Here is a 27944-nt window from a genome sequence, read left to right on the forward strand (position 1 = left end):
CTTTCATTTCTGCCATTGTGAACGAAATTGGTCAAAATGTGTTTCAGTGCGTTTGCGACGAACGACGAATGATGATGCTCATACCCGCCAGTTGTTCATCGAGATTGTTCGTCAACTGTGCATGCAGCTCAATTTGGATATCTTTCAAAAAGAGCCTATAAACTGTAGCTAGATCTTTCGTCTGTCTTCAATATCTTTCATCAACATCTTTCGTCCAGGACACTGGGTTCAAGGGAAATGTCTTTCAACGAAATTGGTCAAAAAAATTGTACAGTGTGTATGCACCTTAACATTTATCTAGATTTTTAAACATGTTTATTATTTTGTTGGGAAAGTATGGGTCCATTAGATAACCATCTACCAGACCATCAAAATTACAGAATAACTTAATCGTAGCAATAACCCCAACACCATCTAATGGCTGTAGGCACAAAATAATTAGATTTCTCCCCCATAAAGGTGAGGAGCAATGTTAGCCTTTTATTATATACTGTAGGACGTGCATGTACTCTTATTTCACCTTTCTAACGGTTCTTCAAATCCCAGGTGCCATCTGCAATGACAACTAAAAATAGGGTCATAGCACCTAACTATCCCGCATTAATTGTCACATTTTGTTTATTTCATTTTGGTGGTTAAATTTATCAAATATAAAAAAAGGAAAGCAGTGGAGATTGTTCCAAAGGAATTATCTTATTACCCTTCTGCTTGTGCATAAAATATGCATTATAGCACGTAAATACGAACAATGGAATATCCACAATCCCACAGCATTTCATTTGAATTAGTTCAATAATGAATACTGAAATTGCAGCATCACCTACATGTTTGCCTACATGTACTCTATGGTAAAATATGTTTTACTTTTCAGGAAACCACCAGACCTGATGAGGCAACTGTCTGTTTCTCCGTGGAAGAATTGGATACTTTAGAAGATTGTCAAAGGGAATGTAATAAATATACAGAAATGAACGTTCACCAGCAGCCAAATTTAGTGGGTAAGAACAAAGGATGTCATATTTCAAGGGTTTCTCAACATCAAAACATCTGCAATTATTTTGCGCTACAGGGGCATGCAAGGGCCCAAAAGACATAGTTATGCACTTCTTCAGATTTCCACTTGCAACTGAGTGGGTGTATCCATGCAGCAACTGAATCTTCATATTTAGGACGCGTGTGGAGACATAATTAGGGCCATCTTAGCAGCATTATGGGGCCCTGCCACTGACGCACTCATACATACATACATGCACTGACACACTCATACATACATACATACATACAGATGTAGCCCCTCTCAACTTTCTTTCTTAGGTCATGGCTAGCCATGGCTATCCTATTGTTATCAGCAGCAACACAATACATAGAACATACATACATACATAAATACATACATAAATACAAGCACTGACTCATTCATACATACATGCACTGACCTCTTATTTATACAAACCTATATTGACACTCATTCACACATTTATACTGTACATACATAAATGCATTGACGCACTCATACCTAAACACAGGTGCACTTATACACACATGCACTAATGCACTTATACAGGGCCGGCAACAGAAATCTTGGGGCCCCATACACTTTTATCTCTGGGGCCCCCCATCCCATCAAACGCTATCGACCCGATTTTCGGGAGACTCCCGGTAATTCCGGGAGGGTCGGCAACCCTTGAATTATGTGATGTCTTTAGTCAGGCTAAAGTGATTTCTTTACTTTTAGCAGCAGGCACCGCCATTTAAGTCCCATCTTAGTAGGAATTCAGCAAGAATCAGGATTATCTTTACAGGTGGACAGGCTCTATAAAGTGTGTTTTATCTTTAGAAGCTGTCCTGGGTTGATCTGGGACTGGTGTTCATAGGTGAGACTTGACGTGAATATGAACGGCAACAAATACAACAGAATTCAGTACAATAAAACGAGCGTGAATAACAATGAGTGCAGCATAAGAACGCTGATGCAGTCTACGAAAGCACAGCGTGCTTGGTAGCAAATGGAGCAGTGTAGCACACTGATGGAGTCCTGATGAGATGTAACACAGATGAAGGACTGGAAATTGATGCAGTGTGATAATACTGAGGCAGTCCAGACAATAATAACAGTAGTAATAATATTGGTGCAGTGTGATAATTAGAGACAGGATTATATGCATTTGCATATTTGCATATGCATTTGCATATTTTGCCCATTCCCACTGGTTATTGCATATTTTACCTAAAATCTAGTGATGGTGCATATTTTAGGCCCTGCCCCCTTTCCACCCGCGAGTAACAGCACTGCTTTGTCCTGCTGCTGCTGGCCAGGTAGTGGTAGATTGTACAGGCTGGGGCAATTGGAATTACGCTTTGTCTGACACTGCTCTGGGCTGCCAATCCATGTTGATAAAAGTCAGTTGGGCGGATGCCATTACGAAGCTCCTGAACCTTTGCCTGCCCCTGGCCTTGGACTTTACACCAAGAGACAGACTTCTGCAGCAGAGGAGGCGGGCAGAACGGTTGTGACATCACGCGGCGCAGAGGAAATGCTGTGTCACAGTGAGTATGCGGCGCAGGGAGGAAGCCTTTCACTGCGCCGCCCTCACACGCTATGCTGTACATTTGATCCATCGGCTCTGGAGATGAGGGTCCATGTAGTTGATGCAAGAAGAGCATTGGACGCTGCAGTCTGCTGTAGCAGCCAGGAAGAAAAAAAATCCTGTTTATAGCACTAGACATCTGCAGATGCTGTGTGCCTATTTTTGAGGTTTACTTGCAACTAATTTTATGCTGATTTTTAAACAAATAAGTAAAAAAAATTACTTTTTTATATTATTTAATGTAGCATATTTTAACACTTTTCATGCATATTTTAAGTATTTGTCTTGCATATTTCCATGCATATTTCAAGCTTTTTATGGTGCATATAATCCTGTCTCTAGTGATAATACTGAGGCAGTCCAGACAATAATAACAGTAGTAATAATATTGGTGCAGTGTGATAATACTGAGGCAGTCCAGACAATAATAACAGTAGTAATAATATTGGTGCAGTGTACCAAATAACAATAATGACAGTAAATATAAAGATATTGGGGGTATAGGAACACTGATGAAGTCCAGATAATAACACAGTCTCAGGAAATGCAATATGAATAAACAGCAGATACCGACCCTTGAAGACTTGGAGGAATGCTGTGGAAATTGGGTCCAGATAATAATACAGGAAATACGGCGGAATCTGGACAGTCACCAATGTTGCAAGAGAATCTCCGATGGTATATTTCAATTTAGAATAACGAAGGAGCTGAAGAATCACCGATGGTGAACATCGATGGAGCTGAGGATTGTGGCCTTGTATTGATTATCGTGGATTGAACAATATAACTGTGAAGAACCGGTACACATTACCTCTTATCACCTCTTATAACCAAACTTCGTGTCAGTGGAGCCACAATCTTCAAGAAATTAGGCGACAGACTGGTAGATTTATTAAACGTCGATCAGGGGAATATGCGCTATCCCCGTGCGTCATAGCAGGGGATAGCGCTTCCCCTGATGTATGACACCCGCCGAACGTTTACTTTAACGCCGGCGGTGTGGGGCAGGAGGCATAGCGCAGGGGCGATGTTTTGCACTGCGCCCCTGCCTCCTGCCAGATTTATGAACGGTCAGCATCGCTGACCGTTCCGCCGCCTGCAGCTGTTGACTTCGCCAGCTGCAGACGGCGATGCCTATACCTAACAACAGGGACAGCGCTGTCCCTGCTGCTGGGGCTGAGCTGCGCTGGGATCTCGCGAGACTAGCGAGATCCCGCGCATGCGCAGTCAGCCGGCCGGGGGGGAAGGAGACGGCGCATCAGTATTAACTGATGCGCTGTCTCCAGGAGGGACATCGACGGAGGGGGGAGTTAGCGCTCCCCCACTCCGGCGGCAAGATCTTAGTAGATCTTGTCGGTGTCCCCTCCTGCTTCGCCTCGCTAATGAGGCGAAGCAGGAACTGTTATAGCGGCGCGATAGGCGCCGCTATAATAATTCTACCCCTGAGAGAGAGAGAGAGAGAGCACCATACAGGTAGCACAATCTGATCAGTAGCACTGGCAACTGGCTTTACTTACCCAGCACCTACGTATATAGCAGCAGGGAAATGGTGATTGGCTGGGAAATGAACATTGCTGAGAGGCTCACAGGATAGGCTGAGGAATACCATGTGACCAGGAAGAACATGGCTGCTCCCATGTTCAGTAAAGGCAGGAAAAGTTGTTTGTACAGCATATGAAGCATGGCTATGATAATGGCAGTGGCGTGAAAGCCGTGGTAGACAGGGGCAGACAGACAGGCATGGACTGGTGTTTATCTGCAGCAGCAGCTGCTGCACTGGAAGACTGCTGGATCACTGATACAGATGCACCCTGTGAGTGCTGGATCCCTGCACTGCGGGCAGAGTGCACACAGCGCTGATAGAAGCATGTTCTGGAAAGCAGTGACAGTCTTGCTAAACACTTGGAAGGTAATATACCTGTCTTAATACTCTGGCCATGACGTTACCCAGTTTGTTTATCACTGTCTACAATCATAAAGCGCAACGGAATCTGCTGTGCTATATACAGGGGTGGGCTGGGCCGGGGGCCAGGGTGCCATGTGACCCCCAGGCCGCTTTTTTGCCGATTATTTTGGGCCGCCTTATACAACAAAAGTGCCCTGGTGGTCCAGTGGCTGCTGACTATGCAGCTATGTGTGCTATGCACTGCAGCCGATTGTCCGTGTGTGCCTGCCCCGGCCGTGGCACTGGCTTAGTGAGAGATGATGCTGGCTGGCGGCTCGGGTTTCGGCTCCTGTCACTGGCTGCTCAGTTGATGACTACTCTAGTCTGACTCTGAGACAGCCTGTAAGAGCCGAGCCGTGGATGAGCAGCATGCTGTCTGCGCTCGCAGCCTCTGGAGCCGGCCAGGCAGTATGAGAATCAGCCTGTGGCTGCTCTGCGTAACGTAACCTGCAGCATAGCAGCCCTGCTCTACATTCTCTGCCCGTCTGACTGCCGCAGCCACTCTCACCTCCCACATGGTAACAAGCATCTCATCCCTTGGCAATTAGAAAGTAACCCTGGCATTGAGCATGATGCGACCCCTGGCAAAGAGCATGCAACCCCTGGAATTGAGTCTGAAACCCATAGCAAGGGCATAAAACCCGTAGCAACGAGCATGTGGGTAAGCGACACTCATGGCATAATATGTAATAGGCATTACAGCGTGCGGTATAATATGTAATGGGTGTGTGACATGTAATAGGCATTACAGTGTACATTTTTGGGGCATGCCTACAGCGTGCACTGTCCCAATTTAAAAATAATTTGTTGAGCCCTGGCATAACGTGTAATGGGCATCACGGTGTGTTGTTACACATAATGGACATTGTGGTTTTACGTATAATGGGCATGTATGTGGCGTAACATACAATGAGCATTACAGTGTGTAAAATCAAATATAGAATTGAAGCAAAGGTTTAAAAAAACCATGATAAGGTGGTCAAGGGGCGAGGCTGGGGGCGGCTTTCTTGTTTTGAACTGGGCACTGTGGATACCTCATGGCACCATATAAATAAAGTATAATAATAAGAATGTACTGTTACTTATGGGCCGGTGCTGTGGATTTGCCCCCCTGGCTAAAGGTTGCCAGCCAGCCCCTGGCTATATAAGACACTAATGGAATCTGCTGCGCTATATAAGACGCTGTAAAGGAATCTGCTGCACTATATAAGACACTGTAACGGAATCTGCTGCGCTATATAAGACACTGTAACGGAATCTGCTGTGCTATATAAGACACTAATGGAATCTGCTGCACTATATAAGACGCTGTAACGGAATCTTCTGCGCTATATAAGCAGCTGTAATGGAATCTGCTGCGCTATATAAGCAGCTGTAACGGAATCTGCTGCGCTATATAAGCAGCTGTAACGGAATCTGCTGCGCTATATAAGACGCTGTAACAGAATCTGCTGCGCTATATAAGACGCTGTAACAGAATCTGCTGAGCTATATAAGACACTGTTATGGAATCTGCTGCGCTATATAAGACGCTGTAACGGAATCTGCTGCGCTATATAAGACACTGTAACGGAATCTGCAGCGCTATATAAGCAGCTGTAATGGAATCTGCTGCGCTATATAAGCAGCTGTAACGGAATCTGCTGCGCTATATAAGACACTGTAACGGAATCTGCTGCGCTATATAAGACGCTGTAACGGAATCTGCTGCGCTTTATAAGACACTGAACCGGAATATGCTGCGCTATATAAGACACTGTAACGGAATCTGCTGCACTATATAAGACACTCTAACGGAATCTGCTGCGCTATATAAGACGCTGTAACGGAATCTGCTGCGCTATATAAGACGCTGTAACGGAATCTGCTGCGCTATATAAGACACTGTAACGGAATCTGCTGCGCTATATAAGACGCTGTAACGGAATCTGCTGCGCTATATAAGACGCTGTAACGGAATCTGCTGCGCTATATAAGACACTGTAACGGAATCTGCTGCGCTATATAAGACGCTGTAACGGAATCTGCTGCGCTATATAAGACACTGTAACATAATCTGCTGCGCTATATAAGACGCTGTAACGGAATCTGCTGCGCTATATAAGACGCTGTAACGGAATCTGCTGCGCTATATAAGACACTGTAACGGAATCTGCTGCGCTATATAAGACACTGTAACGGAATCTGCTGCTCTATATAAGACACTAACGGAATCTGCTGCGCTATATAAGACACTGTAACGAAATCTGCTGCGCTATATAAGACACTGTAACGGAATCTGCTGCGCTATATAAGACGCTGTAACGGAATCTGCTGCGCTATATAAGACACTGTAACAGAATCTGCTGCACTATATAAGACACTGTAATGGAATCTGCAGCGCTATATAAGTGACGGAATCTTCTGCGCTATATAAGACACTGTAATGGGATCTGCTACACTATATAAGACGCTTTAAAGGAATCTGCAGCGCTATATAAGACACTGTAAATAAATAAATGTAACTGAACTTATATAAATGAATACTGAGGAGACTTATGTTTCAGTTGCTCCTTCAGGTTTATTCAAGAGAAGTAAGGAGATATTGGTCCTGATTCAGACCTGCTTGCTGGGCTGCGCTGATTGAGCCTGAACTCACTAGGCACTGTAAAGGCATGCAAATTATCATGCCTATTCGTAAGTGAGCCCTCTCAGGGAGCTCAAGGGGGAGCTCAAAGGAAATTTGATCGGACTTGTCTAAAGAAAAAGTCGGACTAGTGTACACTTTGGGTTAGAGTGACTTGGAGGCATCGGCACTTAAGAGTCCATACATTGGTTCAGTTCAGTTTTCATGAAGTGCTGAAGATTATATGTCAGCACTGAGAATAGGAATTTGTTATTGTAATTGTTTTTAGCTTTCAGTACATTTATTTTTTTCCTGTGGTGCATTTGCCTCAAATACCTCAGTGATAACATCACTGACATGTTAAGGCTTGCCTGAGATTTCCCACACTTTGCCTTCAGCATCTGAAGTCTCTGGTGTGCTCTAGGTTTGAGGTGGAACCGATGTCAAAAAACCTAATAATAAAATTTTAATAGGGGTATGCTATAGACCTCCGAACATTAACGAAAGGGACGAGTCTCTTCTTTTAAACCAAATCAAACAATCATCAGATCAAGGTCAGGTACTAATTATGGGGGATTTTAATTTACCTGATATTGATTGGAAAAATAAAACAGGTAAAACAGCAAGAAGCAGTGGGTTCCTAAGCTTACTTAAAGACCAGTTTATCACACAAACGGTAGAAGCTCCAACTCGTAATAAGGCATTATTAGATTTGATATTAACAAATAACATAGAACTAGTTTCAAACAGAAAAGTAATTGAACATCTAGGGAACAGTGACCACAATATGGTTTCACTGGAAATCAACTTCAGTAAATTACATCATAAAGGATCGCCAAAAATACTAAACTTCAGAAAAGCTAACTTCGAATTATTCAGAGAAGTCCTAAAAAGAAATGTGTGGGAAACGGTTTTTGCGGGGAAAAATGCTGAGGAAATGTGGGATACTCTAAAAAATTTACTCAAATCATTGACTATTAAATACATTCCTAAAGTAAATAAGGGTAAATTCAATAAAAAAAGCCACGATGGTTGGACAAAAAAGTTAGGTCAGCAATCAACAATAAAACAAGAGCATTTAAAGTCTATAAAAATAACTTAAATGAGGCATTCACCAATTACAAAGAATCAAACAAAATTTGCAAAGGGGCAATCAAAGTAGCTAAAAGGGATTATGAAGAGCACATAGCCACTGAAAGCAAAACTAACCCCAAGAAGTTTTTCAAATACGTAAATAGTAAACGTATAATTAAGGACAATATAGGCCCACTAACCGATATCACTGGAAAAAGTTTTACGGAGGATAAGGGAAAAGCAGAACTGTTAAATGAGTTCTTCTCATCAGTGTTTACTAAGGGAGAGCAGGCTGTGGAACGCACACTTACCGCAAACGGGATGAACAAGCCGGACCTCAATATTGATTTCTCTACCGAGGAAATAATATTGAAGCTCAGCAAAATCAAAACAAATAAATCACCTGGGCCAGATGGGATTAATCCTAGGGTACTAATGGAATTAAGGGAGGAATTAGCTTCCCCTCTACTTCATATCTTTAATAATTCACTATCATCAGGAAAGGTACCAAAAGACTGGAGAATACTGTAGCAGAGGTAATGCCATCATTCAAAAAAGGAAAAAAGGAGGATATTGCTAATTACAGACCTGTTAGTTTAACATCAATAGTGGGTAAACTATTTGAAGGCTTTTTAAGAGATGGTCTCCAGCAATATTTAGACCTTCATAGTTTACTCAGTAATAACCAGCATGGGTTTGTGAAAAATCGTTCATGCCAAACTAATCTACTTTGTTTCTGTGAAGAGGTTAGCAAAAACCTTGATAATTGAAACGCTGTAGATGTGATTTTCCTAGATTTTGGGATGCTAGCCCTTCCATGCTGTTGGCAGCATCTGGATGACCAGGCCCTGCTGCCACATAGGTGTCTCCGCTTTCTTGGATACAGTATCTCCACTGTATTGCACTGTCCCTACCTTACCTGGACTATTGGAGGTGTCTGGACCGGGGAGGTACTGAGGTGGTCTGCTTCTTCCAGCGGTGAGCCTGCTGCCCCCCCCCCTGGATTGTTGGTGGTGATTGGCTGGAGGAGCTTTGCTGCTGCATGGATGCCTCAATCTTGGATGGGACAGTGAGCTGGATCCTGCTGTATATTGCCTGATTCACCTTTCTACTGGACATAAAGCTTGTCTTTTGGACTCTGAGACTGTTCACTTCTGCCCTATTGCCTCCCCCGGGTGAGTTGATATACTGCTGTTGTGCTGGAACTGTACTGAGGCGAGCACCTGCGGAGCTTCTCTACTGCCTTATAGCTCCTGTGATTCTTTGCCATACAGAGGGCTCTCTGTATACATATCGGTGGTATCCTTTCCGAACCCCCTTTTGGAATGACTTTGCTTGTAACACAGCTCCCTCCTCTGCTGTACCCGTTGTCCACTTATATGCTGAACTGCTTATTCCTGCACTTCAGATATCTCTAGCTATTGCCATATTACTTGGGGATATACCTGCCCTTCCTACCTACAGTGCGCCTTGCAGCTCCATGGGCCAAAAAAACTCTCTTCTGCTGCAGCAAAGCTGGTTTACTTCGCAAGAGAGGACCAGGCCCCGGCTTCCTCTGCTTCCTCCTCACCTCCTTCTCCTAACGTCTCACCCCCTTTTTCTAATGCCTCACCCCCTTCTACCGTAATGGCGGAATCCTCTGAGGTGACTATGCTACAGCTTCTACAAGCCATCACTGACTCGGAGAAGCATCTAACCGATAAAGTGGTGGAGGTACAGGTTGATATCTCCTTTATACATCAAGACATGCAGAAATTGAGGGACCGTGTTGGAGAAGCTGAGAATCGTATTTCTACCCTGGAGGATTCGTGTGCACCCATCCCTAACCGCCTTTTCTCTTTGGAATCTCAAATGTCGACATGTCAGCAGAAGTTGACTGATATTGAGGGGAGACTCCGCAGGAACAGTGTTCGCTTTGTAGGTCTCCCGGAGAAGGCGGAGGGTGTGGAGCCAGAATCTTTTCTTGAAACTTGGCTGGTGTCTCTGTTTGGAAAAGATGTTTTCACTCCCCAATTCACAGTTGAACGAGTACACAGGGTGCCTACCTGCCCGTTGCCCCCTGGTGCACAACCTCGTACATTTATTGCGAAGTTCCTACACTATATGGATCGAGATACTGTTCTCCGACTTGCTAGAGTGCAGGGTCCACTTGAGTATGAAGGTCAGACGATGGCTGATTTCCAGGATTTCTCGGCGGAGGTCCAAAAGTCCTGTTCACACTTTACTCATGTTAAACAACGGCTACTCTTCTTACAGTACTCTATGCTTTACCCTGCACATTTAAGAGTGGTCGCTGGCAACCGGACACACTTTTTTGATTCACCGCAGGTGGCTTCAACGTGGATTGATACACAACCGGCTTCTCAGGAGCTTCCTCCTTGAACCCTTGTTCCCCTTTCCTGAGGGTCCGATATGTTCTTGTAGGATTAGTGCCTGTCCCGTATCGACCTTAACTGTGTTGAATGTGGGGTGGTCTCTCTCCTGGCCAGTTATGCTTTGGTCAGGACTACCATGTTCCTTAGGTCATAGTAATAGTTGCCCCCTGGAGGTTTTCTTAATTTCTAGTAGAGTGACTCTTTAGGGGGTCCAACTTGTTTTACTGTTCGGGTACAAATATACCTATGTTTGGGTGGGTATGCCGGGTGGGTTGGGGGTTTTGTTTTATAAGTTATGTTGTTTGTTTTTACTTTTGTGTGTGCATTTTTTGTGTGCATGTGGGTCGGGCGGTGTGGTGGGCTGGGACTTCTACGTAATTGCTTGCTCCTGTTTCCTTTTCACTCCTTTATTATAGTATGGTGAATGTCCTAGCGTGGAATGTTAGGGGCCTTAATGATAGAATTAAGTGCTCCCTAGTACTGAAACAAATTAAGGCCCGCTCCTGGGGGTTGTATGTCTTCTTGAGACTCATCTTATAGGTGGTCGTATTCTTGCTCTTAAAAACCCTGGGTGGGCTGGTCCTTTCATTCTGTTTTTCATTCGAACTCTAGCAGTGTTTACGTGTTACTCCATAAAAATTTGGGTTTTATTTGTCAGAAGGTCCAAATAGACCTGATGGTTTGTTATGTATTTTTGGTGGGTACCCACCATGGCTCCCCTTTTGTGTTACTTGCTATCTATAATCCTCCTCCCTACCAACCTACTATAATTTCTGAGGCTTGTATTTTTATGGAAGACTTCCCCCTCCTTCCCAGTTATATGTGTTGGGGACTTTAATGCCGTTATGGATGATTCCTTGTATAGGTGGCGATCTGCGCTTGAGATTGGGCTGAGCGGGGCTACGTCTTTTGCCTGCCTTATTGCTGAATTGGGCCTGGTGGATGTTTGGAGACTACGGTTTCCATCTCCTAAGTGCTTTTCCTGTTTCTCTGGTACCCATGGAGTTTTTTCCACATATTGATATGGCCTTGATCTCTAGATGGGTGCCTCCCTTCTGTGGCTGCCATTGAGTATTTACCTCGGGGTGTCTCCGACCACTACCGTTTATTTATCTTTAGATCTGGAGTTTCCTAGGGGAGTGAGATTTTGGTGCTTTAGCCCCTTTTGGTTGACGCAGATGGGGGCAGCCTCTGAGTTATTGGCGATGTGGGAGGAGTTTTTTGTTAATAATCCTGTAGATGATGGCACCTCCTTGATATGGGATACATTTAAGGCTTTTCTAGGAGGTTCCCTAATTTCCTGTGTTGCTCGTTTAAAGATTTTTAGCCGTAATGCTGAGGCTGAGTTGGAGAAGCGGAGTACAGAGCTTGAACAAAAATATTTGACCACTGGGCTGGCAGCCGATCGTGTTGAATGGCCTGTTGTTCACAAGCAATGGATCGAGTTGCTCCTTGATAAATCTAAACAACGCCTGTTGTTTCGCTCCCATGACTTTTATATTCAGGGTGATCACTCTGTTAAATTTTTAGCTTACTTAGCCAGGGAGGATTCCCCCCTACTGTTGTGCACAGTATACGGCAGGCTGATGGTGTGATATGTACTGGGACTCCTTCAGTGGCAACCTGCTTTTATAGGCATTTTCAGGAAGTGTACAGATCCCTTGTTGCTTATTCCAATGTGGAACTGGCTGAGTATCTTATTAATATTACTATCCCTAGTTTAAGCACGGACTCCAGATGTCTGCTCACATTGGAAGAGATAGAAATTGCTAAAACGGCCTTTGCCAACGCTAAAGCCCCGGGTGTGGATGGCCTACCTATTGAACTGTATAAGACTCGTATAACGTTCTTTGCTCCTAGGTTATTGTCCCTGTTTACACAACAGGGACAATGATGGAGGCATTGACAGTTTTAATACCTAAACCTGGTAAAGACCCATTGTCTCCTGACTCCTAACGGCCCATCTCCCTACTGTCCACTGACGTTAAGATATCGGCTAAATTGCTGGCCATACGCCTAAATGCTGTGGTACTTGAATTGGTACATGCCGATCAAAGCGGCTTAATGCCCGGCAGGTCGGCCCTTAATTTACGCTGTATTTTTACCTATCTGCAGTGAGCTAGTGAGCAGATGGACAATGCTGTTATAGTCTCATTAGACGCTTCTCACGCTTTTGATTCTGTGGAATGGGCTACCTATGGGACGTTTTGGCTAAATTTGGTATAGGTCCAAATTTTTTGGCCTGGGTTAAATTACTATATTCTGGCCCCGCTGCCCAGGTAATGGTCAACGGTTTCACCACAGCCTCCTTTGCTATGGAGAGGGGTACTAGGCAGGGGTGCCCCTTGTCCCCCCTGCTTTTTGCTCTTGCGGTGGAGCCGTTGGCATGTTATATTAGATCCTCCCCATCGGTGAAGGGTCTTAGGATTGGAAGCAATGAGGAGACAGAAATGTACCTGACAGAAATGTCCTCCTCTCTGCCTGCACTTCTTGCTTTGAGTTTGCACGTTTTTCGGGGGTTGGTCAGTTGTATTTCCTCTGCTTTCTACTACAATACAACCCTCTTCATATAATTATCCTTTACGGTGATGTACACAATTTAAATATTTAGGTATACAGGTTTCCCATTCCCCTTTTGATTTTGTAGCTCTTAACCTGTGCCCTCAAATTACCTTGTTACGTCATAAGGCTCGTGTCTGGCAGACACTTCCTCTATCGGTTACTGGTAGAGTGAATCTCATTAAAATGATTGTCCAGCCAAAATTTTTATATATTCTTCAGAATTCCCTTGTGTATATTCCTATTTCCCAATTCCAGTGTATTACTCAGTTTATTGTTTCTTTTATCTGGGGATGCAGACGTCCGCGGTTGGCTGCTAAAACCTTGTGTAAATCCCGATTTGATGGAGGTTTAGCATTACCAGATATGCGGCTATATTATTTCGCTGCCCAATTAGCTCAGCTAGGGGGTTATGTCTGGGGATTATGGAGACTTGCCTATTGCTCTTTTGAGTAAAATGGGTCTTCTTTTTTCACAGCTGCAATTTTTATTAGCACGTATGCCCTTGGTTGCGCTTCCCTTTCTTTTACAACAAGCTCGGTGGGTGTGGTTAGCAGTGGAGACTTTGTTAAGAAACACCGTGTTGAACTCCTTCTCCCCTATTTGGAAAAATAAGAATTTCCCTGAACTTTGTAAGTTGAAGGATGGCCCGGGCTGGACGTCCTTCAGGGTCTCTGTGATTGGCCAACTTTTTCAGGATGGGATACTACACTTCTTTCAACATCTGGGGCCAAATGTAATAGGGTGAGAGATTTTGGGAGAGTTTTCCCATGTTTTTTAAAGCAGCAATCAATTACATCCACCTGGTTTTGCAGTGTAAATGATTGCTGCTTTTAAAAAAAGGGGAAAACTCTCCCAAAATCTCTCACTTTCTGAAACTCTCACCCTATTACATTTTGCCCCTGGTATCTACATACGCAGTCCCGCGCCATTATTTTTATAAATACCTCCAGCTTCGACATGCGATAGGTGCACAGTGGAGGGGGAATATTCTTCCACTTTCTGAATGTCCTGTTCGCGCAATGATTCGTAAATTGCCAAGCCAAATAATTTCCACTCTGTACTTCTCTCTCCTCTCCTTCTCTGGTATTGATAAACGGTATGTTTTGCGTGCTAAATGGGTGGTTGACATGGGGCCTATTGAGGATGAAGACTGGATACATATGATGGGCTCCCCTAGAAGTGCCACGGCATATGCCAGATTCCAACAGATCCAGCTGTATCTCCTGCAGGTTTACTGGACCCCGCACAGGCTGATGCGGATTGATGGTGCTATGTCGGATGCTTGTCCTCAGTGCCTGGAATCTGGGGCTGATTTCTGGCATTTGCTGTGGCAATGCCCGCAAATGTTTTCCTTCTGGGAAGTAATTCTGACTAATATCCGAGACACGGGTGTGCAGGTACCACTTTCTACCCCTCGTATTTGTATTTTCGGTTTGGATTTGGAGGACCTGCTCCCTACCCATCATAGGATATATGTAAATAACCTTCTCACTCTTCTAGCCCGTGTTTGTATTGCCAGAACCTGGATGAGCCCAGACCCTCCGTCCGCTACAATGTTGGTTGCACTGTTTAACGTTAATGTTACCTTGTCCCATGAACGATGTATGTATTCTAAACGTGGTTGCTTAGGCAAGTATAATAAGGTTTGGGGCATATGACAGGCTTCCAGGGGCTGGCTGGCAAATTTTAGCCTGGGGGGCAAGTCCAGAGCACTGGCCCATAAGTAGCGCATTATTATTATACAGAGGGAGCAGCCTGTGGTGTCATGGCATTACTATTATTATATTATACAGGGGGAGCAGCCTGTGGCGTCATTGCATTATTATTATTATTATACAGAGGGAGCAGCCTGTGGTGTCATGGCATTACTTTTATATTATACAGGGGGAGCAGCCTGTGGTGTCATGGCATTATTAATTATACAGAGGGAGCAGCCTATGGTGTCATGGCATAATGCCATGACACCACAGGCTGCTCCCCGGTACAATAATAATTATGACACCACAGGCTGCTCCCCCTGTATAATATAAAAGTAATGCCATGACACCACAGGCTCTCCTTCTGTATAATAATAATGCAATGACACCAAAGGCTGCTCCCGCTGTATAATATAATAATAGTAATGCCATGAAACAAAATTATTATACAGGGGGAGCAGCCTGTGGTGTCATGGCATTACTTTTATATTATACAGGGGGAGCAGCCTGTGGCGTCATTGCATTATTATACAGAGGGAGCAGCCTGTGGTGTCATGGCATTACTTTTATATTATACAGGGGGAGCAGCCTGTGGTGTCATGGCATTATTATTATACAGAGGAAGCAGCCTGTGGTGTCATGGCATAATGCCATGACACCACAGGCTGCTCCCTCTGTATAATAATAATGCCATGACACCACAGGCTGCCATCTTCCCTCATATCCCATATCGGGACTCAATACACCAGTCACCAGCAGACACAGCTGAGGCGTAGTGAGAGCTGCACGTACTGGTTTTACAATATATTGTTTCGGAACAAATGAAGGTCTGATGGCGCAGGACTTGTTTGGCCAATTGAATCCTTTTTTACTGAGACCGGTCCGCCTCCTCTTTTTGCATATATACCTCTCTATGGCCCTTATTCTGGTTGGTGCGGTAATATCCACGTGCGTTCGTGCCGATGTTTTGTGTCTGCGCACGTGCGAGCGGGGTGTACGGCCAAATCCCGCATGAAATGTGAACACTCCGAACAGGGGGTGGAGAGGGGTGTGAAGGGCTATTTGGGCTCATTACCATATGCATACGCCCCGCGTTTCATGGGCGTTCCCATGCAAACGCTGGGCGTACGTATGGTAATGCAGTCGTGACGCACGTGTAGGGGGCGGACATATGACATCGCCGGATGTCAGCTGCCCGCCCAGATCCCTGCTTTTGCACGGAAAAATGTCCATGTGGTCTGAGGTTGCGGGAGCTGGTGGACCACTCGGTCCTGCATTCGATGGTCTGCGACCATCGAATGATGGGGGAGGTTCCCTGAGATGGAGGAGGCGTATTCCATAAAAAATACACGTGCGGTCCGTTCGGCCAGCTTCTTACCGCGTACGGACGGAGTTGGCGATCCGTATTGAAGGCGGGGTTTCGCACGCACGGTCCTGGCCGCATATTCGGATCCGGCCGCACCGATCAGAATAAGGGCCTATATGAGGTTCGGGGCTCCATTGGAGAAAGGGAGACCTGTCCTTTAAAGAAACTGCTATGTGATTATCCTACCTACACCTTCAGTGAGTACGGTAGGCACCCACCTTGGCTATTGGATATTGTTATTTCTGGATAAGTTTTTGCGTCGGCAAATATACCTTTATATGCGTTAAAGCTCCTGTCAATACAGTGAGTACGGTACACATTCCGGATATAGTTCTTCATCATTGGTATTGTGTCTTATGCTGTTTGCACGGGTGGGCCCATAAAGATACCTTTATACACCTATAACACACCACTATTTACTGAGTTTTGGTACGAGTTTTCCCACAGAGTGTTCTCTCCCAGAAAACACTCTTGTCCCTATACCAAGTTACACTTTGTTTAATATTATTATTTTTCATATCTTCACATCACGAGAAACATATTCCGTGGACACACAAGTTCAGCGCCATCAGACCGAAGCGCCACTTGTTCCGAAGTAGAGAGGTTTACCCAGTGGTCCTCCATTTGGGTTTGTGGCTGCAAGGACTGATAGCGCCTTGGGACTTTTCAAACACTTTGTTCATTTTTTACTGTATATTGTTGTTTCACTGTTACAGATCATTTTTTGTGGTCTTTCACGCACCACCATTTACTTTATTTTATACTTGTATACGTCAACCACACATATTTCTCTGGTTTCAATAAATTCTTTGTGCACACTCATTTGTACACATCCTCTCGTTCTCCGCATCATACTGGTTAACTGTTAGCCACACCCACCACTCAACATCTTAGAAGGTGAGCGTAGAGCTACTACTACTTCACAGCTTTTTACTGTGCCATTAAATCCACATCATTTTTTTAGGCATTCAATCATAAGCCCATGGTCCGGGATGCAGTCAATTTGCCGGCGGTCGGGATCCCGGCGGTCGGAATCCAGACACTGGAATCCCGACCGCCGAAATCCCGAAACTTTCTCCCTCCGTGGGTGTCCACGACACCCATAGAGGGAGAATAAAATAGCGTGCCGAGCAGAGCGAGCCCGCAAGGGGGGGCGCTCCACGTCCCCCCCCCATGTCGGGATTTCGGCGGTCGGCATTCCGACCGCCGGGATTCCGACCGCCGGCATTACATATCGGATCCCATGGTCCACAGTATCAAATGCTGCAGAGAGATCCAGAAGGATTAAGATTAAGATATGTCTCTTGCCATCAGAAGAATCTCACACAGTATGGCAATGGCCTGTATATCTCCGATACATACAATTTCGCTGGTAATAGAAAGGGCAATTAACACCTAATAAAGGTAAAACAAACAAAAGAAAACAATACACAAGACATACTGATGCTCTGGTGTATAAACCTAGACTGGACTAATGATTAAAAACTACATTACACTGTGAGAAATGAGATAATAAAAGGTTCTCAGTCCATCTCGTTTCGTCACATTTACATTTTCTCTCTCAAATCAATTACTGTACATTATTATTCCACCAAACACCGTATAAGACAGTCTAGCAAGAAGTATTATTTAGGATCTTTGGTACTCTTTACCTAGCACGGCGCCCATCGCGGGCATCGCGGCCATCAAATGCACTAAAAAACGGGTGCGATGCGATGGCCGCGATGCCCGCGATTTCCCATAGGGAACAATGTTAAAAGTGTGATTGGACGCGATTTTACTGTTCAATGCCTCAATGCCCGCGATTTTTCCATAGGAAACAATGTTAAATGGGCCACAGAGCCCAAATAGTCCCCCTGAAGTCTGAAATGGCCCCCACAATTGTTAACGCCACCCCACGATCAACGTGAACCCGGCATGCGCTTCGCAGATTTTAGCTTCCTCAGGGCCATTAATGGGCCCACTGGGACTTGTCCCAGTGCATTTCCAATATACAAGTAAATGCACCCACCCCCCCAAAAATAGTACAACCGTATTCACAAACATGCACACATTCAATCACATATGCCTGGTTCCCTCGCTGGATCAGTACACTTGTCAAGTAGAGGGCACAGGGTTCAAAAATAAAAATATGCAGGCCCGTTCCCCTCGGACTAGAGGAGACTCATAACTGGCTTCTCTCCCGACCCCTAAGGGAATCCCAATGATGTGGGTTATGGGAATCCCAATGACGTCCGTCAATGGGACTCCTCTCAACCAATCAGGGCTCAGGTCAGCTCTGATTGTATTTCGGCTCAAAGTGACAAAGACTGGTTATGCTTGGGGGGATTCCCTTCAACCAATCAGGGCTCAGGTCAGCCCTGATTGGATCTCGGCTAAAAGAGCCCAAGGCTGCTTTACACAAAAACTTCACATTTCTGTCATTAAATATTGCATGTCCAAAAATAATAATCGCACATTCCCATAACTGAAAATCGCCAGAAAACGCAAGTGATTTTGTATAAAATATTGCAAAGGTTCATTGCAATGACTTAGAGAGGAGATGTACCAAACGTTAAAGGGTGGCGTTAACATGAAATCAGCTTATACCCTATTATTTTATATAATTTATTTGATAAATGCCAGCTTAAAGCTAATTTGTTGCTATGGGCAATTTGTCCACTTCTGCCCTCTTAAGCTGGGTACACATTAGACGATATTTTGAACAATTTTGCCAATTCCGACAATCGGAACACAGTGCTGAGTAAGTCTAGACTTATTTAGTGCTTGCAGGCACGGGGAAAATCATTCGATGGTGAGTGATTATCCCCCAGTGCGCACGGCTGGAAACACGATACACGGCCATGCACAGGGTCTGGGGGATTGAGCTCAGCGGGGCAGCTTTTACCTGCTGCAGGTCTGAATCGGAATCTCAGGTGACGAGGGTGCCTTGAAAAAGTCATGGAGACCCAAAGGGTGGCTTGGACTGAAAAAGTTTGGAATCCACTGATCCACAGTCTTTTAATAGAACAAATGCAATGTAAAGATGTAAAACAAATTAGAGGATGTTTCAGTCTTACTCGTAGATGTTTAAAATTGCTAATGTTAAAATTATTTTTTTTCATACTAAAGGTTACCTCTATGTGAAACCAGACTCTGTCCCTAAGATTCAGCGAGGCGAAGAACTGTGTGTTCGCAGTGACTTGTATACACAAAGGAGAAAAAGGCCCTTCCATTCATCTTTAGGTACAGGTGCATCTTTTATCATTAGCATTCTTTCATTATTGCAAACTGTTACATATGGTCTGTTAGTTTATATATTGAAAGTTAATACCCAAATTTCCAAGACCTTAATACAGTTTTGTACCCATAAAAAAAAAGAAGAGGAGCTTTCAGTCTTTTTAGTTTGCAGGGAAAAAAAACAGTGGGTCAACCTTTAATGCATTTATCAATGCAGACTACAAAGGTCAAAGTGTGAAGCAGAGATCATATATGTCTACAGCAGTGGTTCCCAACCCTGGTCCTCAAGTACCCCCAACAGTGCATGTTTTGCAGTTCTCCACACAGAATCACAAGTGCTATAATTAGCTCCCCTGTGGATCTTTTCAAATGTGCCTGAATAATGAGTGCACCTGCCGGGTGACCTGGAAAACGTGTACTGTTGGGGTACTTGAGGACCGGGGTTGGGAACCACTGGTCTACAGTGAAGACTGCTGGCTTAGGGTCTGTCTGGTCTTCTCAAACTTGGTCCTCAGGACCCAACACAGTTCACGTTTTCCATGTCACCCGGCAGGTGCACAAGTGCATTCATTACTCATTGACACATTTTAAAAGATCCACTTGTGATTCAGGGCCTTGTTCTGGTTCACTCTTAAAGGCAAATTCCTTCTCAAATGTACAAAACCATGTGCACTGCAGGTGGGGCAGATGTTACTTGTGCATACAGAGTTAGATTTGGGTGGGGTTTTTCTTCAAAGTGAAATCTATATTGCAGTGTAGAAATAAAGCAGTCACTATTTTCCCTGCACAGAAACAAATTAACACCCAAATCTAATTCTATCTGCACACATTATATCTGCCCCACCTGCAGTGCACATGGTTTTGTCCATTTGAGAAGGAATTTGCCTCTAAGAGTGAACCAGAATAAAGCCCTCTTTGAGGAGACCTGCAAAACTTTCACTGTGTGGGGTCCTAAGGACCGAGTTTGAGAACCTGTGCAATAGACCACCAGGGACAAACGGAACACTGGGGTCAGTGACAGGTTCCTGCAGGTTAGCCAGTGGTACAGATTTCTATTGGTTCTTTGTGCACCCACCCTTTGGCATGCCCACTTCTTTAGGCAGCCCTCCAAAGGGTCCCTAACTCCTCCTTCAGCACACTGGGCAGTAATCTCTTGGGACCTGTGCTGATACCAAAGCGAGAGACACTACTTATGCCTCCCCAAGGTTTCGAATTCTCCTCCTGGTTCAGGTTTTGGTGTGGTTAGTATTTCTATTTTTTATGAGCATATTTTTCCGTAGGCAAATCTAGTTTCCAGGTATCTACTTGCAGATATTTGTTTTCTTTATACACCTGAATCTAGGTGTGAGGAAAGATTAGGAGGAGGGGCTGAGTGTAACAGCTGCTTGACATACTATATGTAGACTGAGAAGACTCATTTGGAGCTTGCTCATTGAGAAAGAAAAAAACATTTTGTATCCCAATTGCACACTAATACCGCTTTCAGACCGCACTCTAGACCCGGGTTATTGCCGTGTTCTTGCGGCCCCAACACGGGTCAAGGTGCGGTCTGAAAAGGCCACCACGGATCGAGCAACATGGGTGTTCAACCCTGGTAATGACCAGGGTTGAACACGGCTATGACCCGTGTCAAGTGCAGTGTGAACGGGTACCTGGGTCGAGCGACCCATGTCCCGTTCACAGTATGGAGGAGGCAGCACTGTCAGCTCCAAGTACTGCCTCCTCCCAAGCCCCGGATGGCACGCCGCCGCCCAGCTCCGGCCCATGTGACGTCCCCGACTCGGCAATATGCAGTGTCGTGTCGGAATTTTCAGACCGCATTGCCGTGTTGCTCTGGGGATGGGACCCGTGTCCTAATCCCGTGTGCGATACGGCATTTGCGGTCTGAAAGTAGTATGAGTGAGAAATATCTACATAATAATCTGATAATACAGAGATCTTGGTTGCATACAGGGGTGTAACTAGTTGTCTGTAGGCCCATAGCAAAAGTTTGTAAGGGCCCCTATTTACCAGCCAATACTGATAAATTCATATAGCACATCTAACTTACAGAAGGAAGATGCCCCCCCCCCCCAAAGCTCTGGGCCCCATAGCAGCTGCACCCCTTGCACCCATGGTAGTTACGCCCTTGGTTGCATATATCTGCAGATATAGGGCTAAGCCCCCAGGCCGTACATCAAGGCATCTCGGTGTCACTGGGGGTCACTAATACTGCATATGAGTCTGGGGTGTGGGCCCCCAACATGCCGGCACAGGCTGAGTTCTCCAGGGCAGCACACAAATGAAAATTAGTAGGGGTTAATAAGAAGCACATAAGTGCTATGTAAGGAAGTGAAGGTGTGATTAAAATAAATACAATGTGATAGGGAAAACATAAGTGTTAATAAAGTTTTAGGGTGTGCTAACCTGGAGCACACCAGCCATACCAACACAGGGGGGACCACACTCCCAAACCCATCCCATAAGCAGTAACATATATGTCTGGGCTTAATAGCCCAGAGTAAGGCCACATGATAATGGCATATAACATCTGAGAGCCGGCTTACCTGGAGATACCCCTGGCTTCTCCAATGGCACTCAGGTGTCAGCAATCCCTCCTAATAGTGACCCATCTATGCCTCTCTCAACTACACAACACATTTGTTAATAAGCTGTTCAATCAGAGGTGTGTCACTCAGGTTCCAAAAGGGAGGGGTAATTCTGGCTAGGAAGAAAACATTTTGTATCCCAATTGCACACTGTGTGAGAAATATCTACATAATAATCTGATAATACAGAGATCTTGGTTGCATATATCTGCAGATATATGCAACCAAAATCTCTGTATTATCAGATTATTACATAGCACTTATGTGCTTCTTATTAACCCCCTTCTTATTAACCCCTACTTATTTTCATTTGTGTGCTGCCCTGGAGTACTCAGCCTGTGCCGGCATGTTGGGGGCCCACACCCCAGACTCATACCCAGTATTAGGGACCCCCAGTGACACAGAGATGCCTTGATGTACGGCCTGTGCGCTTAGCCCTATATCTGCAGATATATGCAACCAAGATCTCTGTATTATCAGATTATTATGTAGATATTTCTCACTCAGTGTGCAATTGGGATACAATTTTTTTTTCCTAGCCAGAATTACCCCTCCCTTTTGGCACACCTCTGATTGAGCAGCTTACCAACAAATGTGTCATTGAGAAAGAAGCTAGCAGACTAAAGTGAAGCTTGAATACTTAAGTGACTTGTGAGTTTGAAACAGAAGCAGGTGAGTATCTCATGCATTCTGTCTGTCTTGTATTCTATATCTGTCTACCTATATAGTGACTTTAATTTTGAGGGAGAAATCGGAGTGTGATTTTGGTTGTGTCTGTATCTGTAAAGTGTATTGTTACTAGGTGTGAACAGAAACTAGGAGGAGGGGCTGAATCTACAGTAGGTGTTAAGAGAGATTAGGAGGCAGTGAACCAAATAAAAATGAAGAAATCTGCTCCCCCAACCTAAAGGCATTCATTTGTCTCTGCAGACAAATGAAACAGGAAGCATATTCACAGCAACAGAAGATAATGCTGATCAAAACCGAATAGATATAGGCAGAAAGATAAACATGGCTATCACCAGGAGAAGCACAAACAAAACTTTAAGAGCTATGTGTGCAAATTCTAGGAGCTTAGGAAATAAAATCCCAGAACTAATTGCAATAATGACAAGGAATGAACTGGATATTGTGCCTATTACATACTGTAGTCATGGTGCAATGAATATCATGACTGGGACATAGCTATACCAGGATATACTTTATTTGGGAAGGACAGAATGGAAAGAATCGGAGGAGAGGTAGCAATGTATGTGAAAAAAGCATAAAGACTACCTTAATACAAAGTATTGAAGAAAAAACTGATGTCCTTTGGGTGACCATAGAAACAGGGGAGAAGGTGATTCTTCATATAGGGGTGATCTATAGACCACCAGGTCAGGAAGACAAGAACATTTTGCAGGACATCAATAAATGGCACTAAAATGAGAGTTCATAATCATGAGAGACTTTAATCTACCTGATGTAAACTGGGAGGTGTCTGTTGCAAGTTCCACTAGAAGTAGGGACATTCTGAATTCCTTGCAAGGAGCATCCCTCCAGCAATTGATGAGGAAGCCCACTCACAAGGATGCAATATTAGACTTAATACTTACAAATGGTGACAGAATATCTGATGTAAATGTGGGTGAAAACCAGTGACCATCAAGCAGTATAGTTCAGAAAAAAGACAGAGACCGACTCATCGCACACAAAAACAAAGGTTTTACATTTTAGGAAGGCTGATTTTGTAGAGATGGGAAACTCTGTAAAGGATTCTTTGGCAGAGTGGAGGAACTTGGAAGGAGTGCAGGAGAAGTGGGAAAAATTAAAAAGTGCAATACTAAAAGCAACAGAACTTTGTGTCAAAAGAGTTAGGAAAAACACAAGAGGCGTATCTTGTTAGACAGAAGGTGGCTAAGAAGGTAATCAGATGTGCAAAATGGAATAGAAATAACAGGATCGTATATGGCGCAATGCAGCCCTGATGTCACAGTTCCCAAAGTGTCACCAACACCTTATAACCTTACAAAAACACAAAAGATGGAACTTTTAAACAGTGAGGCGCAGGGTATACTCAAAAACTATTTGGGGTCTTCTTCCTTGATGTAATTTCTCTGATGGCGTCGAGATCCGATCTCAATGTCCGTTTTCCAGTCAAGGTAAGTGTCTGTGAGCAATGAAAATAAAATAAATAAAAATTGATTTTAGCGTGTGTGTAATTATTTGGCTTGAAAGTGAAATTGGTTATGCGTTATGCGGGCATCTAAACAAGTTCAGCATAGAGGATTTAGAGTGCGACCCACACAATACTGCAGGAGGCGGAAGCGGAACTACATCATGCATTCCACGCTCAGCCTATCAGAGAACGCTACCGGCGGCGTTCGTTCCACAGCCGGATTGCGCACCTCCGGGTGTATACCTCCCACAAGATGCATCTATGCTTTTAGTACATCACGCCACCTCCACACAGCAGCGCACATTTGGCGCCATTATATGTTCCTTTTGAATTGACCCTGGGCCGCTCATTTGGGACTTACATTATAAACAAAAAACGGAAGTGATGAACATTTCCATGACAACGGATTTTAAACTTTGTTCTATCTTTTGCATCTATTGTAATTTCATTAACTCCACTACATGTTGGGGTTTATATACATGTTCTAACTCTATGGCAGGTATTCAATGCCGGTGCGAGCAGCCGGCGAGGGGGTTAAACTGCGAGGATCACAGAAAACCAGTGATCCTCGCAGTTTAACCCCCGCGCCGGCCGCTCGCACTATGCAACATTCCGGGGGAATCCTCGCCGTCACAGAACAGCGAAGATTCCCCTAAACTGCGAGAGCCGAGGCTAGTGCAGCAAACTCGCTGTAATTAGCCTCGATTCTCACAGTTTTTGGAGGCACATTTGCAAATTCCCCCTCGCTCAAAAAACGGAGCGAGGGGGAATTTGCGTATGAGGGGGGTCAGTTGAATACTGACAGGGTGAGCGGTGACTGCAAGCAAAAAGTCCTGCTCGCAGTCACCGCTCGCCCACGGCATTGAATATATGCCTATGACTTCAGGCATATGTGGTTTTTAGAAAATACAATACTATTATATACAATATAATACCTCATTTCCTGTCGACTCAGCTCCCATACATCTTGAGAAAGGCCCACTGACTGAAACACGTTGATGCCACTGGAGAGGAGTGAACAACCATAAACCCTCGGATGTATGTATTGGATTTTTTTCAAACATATTTTTTTGGCTTTTTTATCAGATTGTTTTTATATGGAATTTGCTGTATTTTGTTGATACCCTGTATGGGATATTTTTATCTTGTGGACTGTCTGGATTAAAAACTGTATTTTGATACCTTTCTAAAAAATACAGACTGGGTTATAAGTTCTCCTACATGAGATTCCTGGTAAAGAAACCGCTATATACTTTATGCCGCTGTGCTAAGCGGTGAGTAAGGTGCGCTATCTAAACCTCTGGTCTACCCAATATTAAGATTGGTGCCCAAAAGATTATCTACACATTTGGCATATCTTTTCTTTGAATGTAAATTGGATGTGGGGAACCCATTTGAGAGGATCCTAGGACCCTAATCCCAATAAAGAAACTTGATGAGTGGACCACTGAACACACAATTGTGAGTTGGGGTACGCCCATCAATTTAAGATTATTTACCACAGGATTACTATTATTGAGGGGTGAGGTATACTGCAATTCTGTGCAATAAAACCTCTACCCCCTATACTGAATAACTGTCACTTTCTGACATATGGCGTATTGATCTTTTTTCCAAGAACATCTGAAAAAGTGAATCAGAATGAGGCATATGAAAACTGGTGACAATTAAAAGAAACCTTTTTGAGTTTGAATACCACAAAAATCATTGTGAGTAGGGGTACGCCCACATACCAAAGATACCTTGATATATTTATGATATGTACACTTTTGGTGAGTGAGGATTTTTGGCCCCTCACAAATCAAACTATATCTTGTGCACTACAATTCTACACATGTTTTGTATTTTTTTCTTTCTTTGAGCACATTGGAGAAACTATTTTTCACATTAAAGAGAGAAATATAACAGAATCACCACCACGTGAAAGATTCCTTTATAAGCTTCGCACCAACTTATCTAAACGTGAGTTTGTTTCGCATAACCACTTTCACTTTACCAAAGAGTACTTATAGAGTTTCACTGTATGGATTCAAGCCAAATAATTACACACACGCTAAAATCAATTTTTATTTATTTTATTTTCATTGCTCACGGACACTTAACTTGACTGGAAAACGGACATTGAGATCGGATCTCGACACCATCAGAGAAATTATATCAAGGAAGAAGACCCCAAATAGTCTTTGAGTATACCCTGCGCCTCACTGTTTAAAAGTTCCATCTTTTGTGTTTTTGTAAGATGTACAAAATGGCCCAGTCAGTGGGTAAAGGGGAAAACTTTTTTTAGGTGTATAATTAAAAGGAGAAAAACAAAAAATGGGGTAAGACAGATAATTGTTTCTGCTCAGTATTCACTACTGAAAGAGAGGGGAAGGGGCAACAGTTAAGTTGCAAGTGTAGTCAGAAAAATGAGGGAGAAACAAGTACATTTACAGAGGAGAAAGTCCTAACAGAACTCTCGAAATTAAAAGTGGATAAATCAATGGGACCAGATGGGATACACCCAAAGATACGAAAAGAGCTTAAAGTGGAGCTTGTAAAACCATTAACAGAATTATTCAACCATTCACTAGCTACTGGAGTAATCCCAGAGGACTGAAAAAAAACAGCAAATGTAGTACCACTGCACAAAAGTGGAAGCAAGGAAGAGTAGTAGGGAAATTCATGCAAACACTCTTAAAACAAAGAGTTGAGGAGTATCTCAAAAGCAGCAACTTACAGGATCCAAAACAGCATGGGTTTACTGGTGGAAGATCATGTAAAACAAGTCTTATTGACTTTTTTGACTGGGTGACTAAAGTAATAGATCAAGGTGGGGTTGTAGATGTATCTTATTTAATATTTTGTAAGGGTTTTGACACTGTCCCACATTGCAGACTGTTAAATAAACTTGAAAACTTGGGAATGGAGTCTAAGATGGTTGAATAGATACGATCTTGTTAGCAGGACAGAAAAAGAGTTGTACAGTCAAAGGAGGGAAAGGTTACAAGTGGAGTACCCCAGGGATTTGTACTTGGACCAGTGCTTTTTAATATCTTTATTGGTGATATTGCAAATGGAGGATAAAATGTGCCTTTTTTTGAAGATAACAAAAAGGTATGCAACAGGGTAGACACACCAGGAGGGGTAAAACTAATAATTGATGATCTAGGTAGAGTAGAGGAATGGTCAAGAGCATGGCAACTACAGTTTAATGCCAAAAAAATGCAAAATCATGCACTTTCAAGAATCCAAAGGCTAAATATAGTATAAATGGCACTGTAATGGAAACTACTGAGGAAGAGAGGGATCTAGGGGTTACTATTTCATGGTAAAAAAACAAGGAGGGTTGAGCAGCACTGGGCTTCACTGAGAGAACCACAATTATCAAATTGGGTTTATCAATTTATTGTACACACAAAAAACATAAAAACAAGATAAAAAAACAAAATAAAAATAAAACAAGCATGAATGATAAGATGGGTTTAAAAAACTGATCAGTGTTGCAACAAATCAATCCTGCATGCTTTTGTGAGGAAAGGGAGAAATGCTTCACTCTAGATCTGGTCTCTAATGAGGCCTTTGAGATCTCCAATCTCTATTGGTGTAATTGGGTCATCTTGAGAATTGGTTTAGAAGTAGATATAGTTCTGGAATAATACCCAACTTGGAATATAGGTTGAAGAAACAAATAGGGTCCGTAGAAATCCATGGTGGACCTGTGGAAGGAAATCCTATTCACCCAGGTCCTCTGGCGAAGATCCCCTCTTCTTCTCCGTCTTCTCCGT

General features: G+C 43.7%; 1 protein-coding gene across 7 annotated transcripts in view; it reads left to right on the forward strand.

Moving 5' to 3' along the window:
- Positions 1 to 27944, forward strand: part of LOC146050389 (uncharacterized) — a 100608-nt gene that overhangs the window by 58440 nt on the left and 14224 nt on the right. For 6 of the 7 annotated variants that reach the window (XM_083167375.1, XM_083167369.1, XM_083167372.1 and 3 more), the window contains 2 exons: positions 872 to 998; positions 19324 to 19437. In XM_083167375.1, coding sequence (XP_083023501.1) covers positions 872 to 998; positions 19324 to 19437 — 241 coding nt within the window. The remainder of the gene's footprint in view (positions 1 to 871; positions 999 to 19323; positions 19438 to 27944) is intronic. The other variant, XM_083167370.1, reaches the window with a different exon arrangement.

This window comes from Crinia signifera, chromosome 12 (genome assembly GCF_055691185.1).
Source record: "Crinia signifera chromosome 12, ASM5569118v1, whole genome shotgun sequence".
In the NCBI taxonomy this organism is placed as follows: Eukaryota; Metazoa; Chordata; class Amphibia; order Anura; family Myobatrachidae; genus Crinia; species Crinia signifera.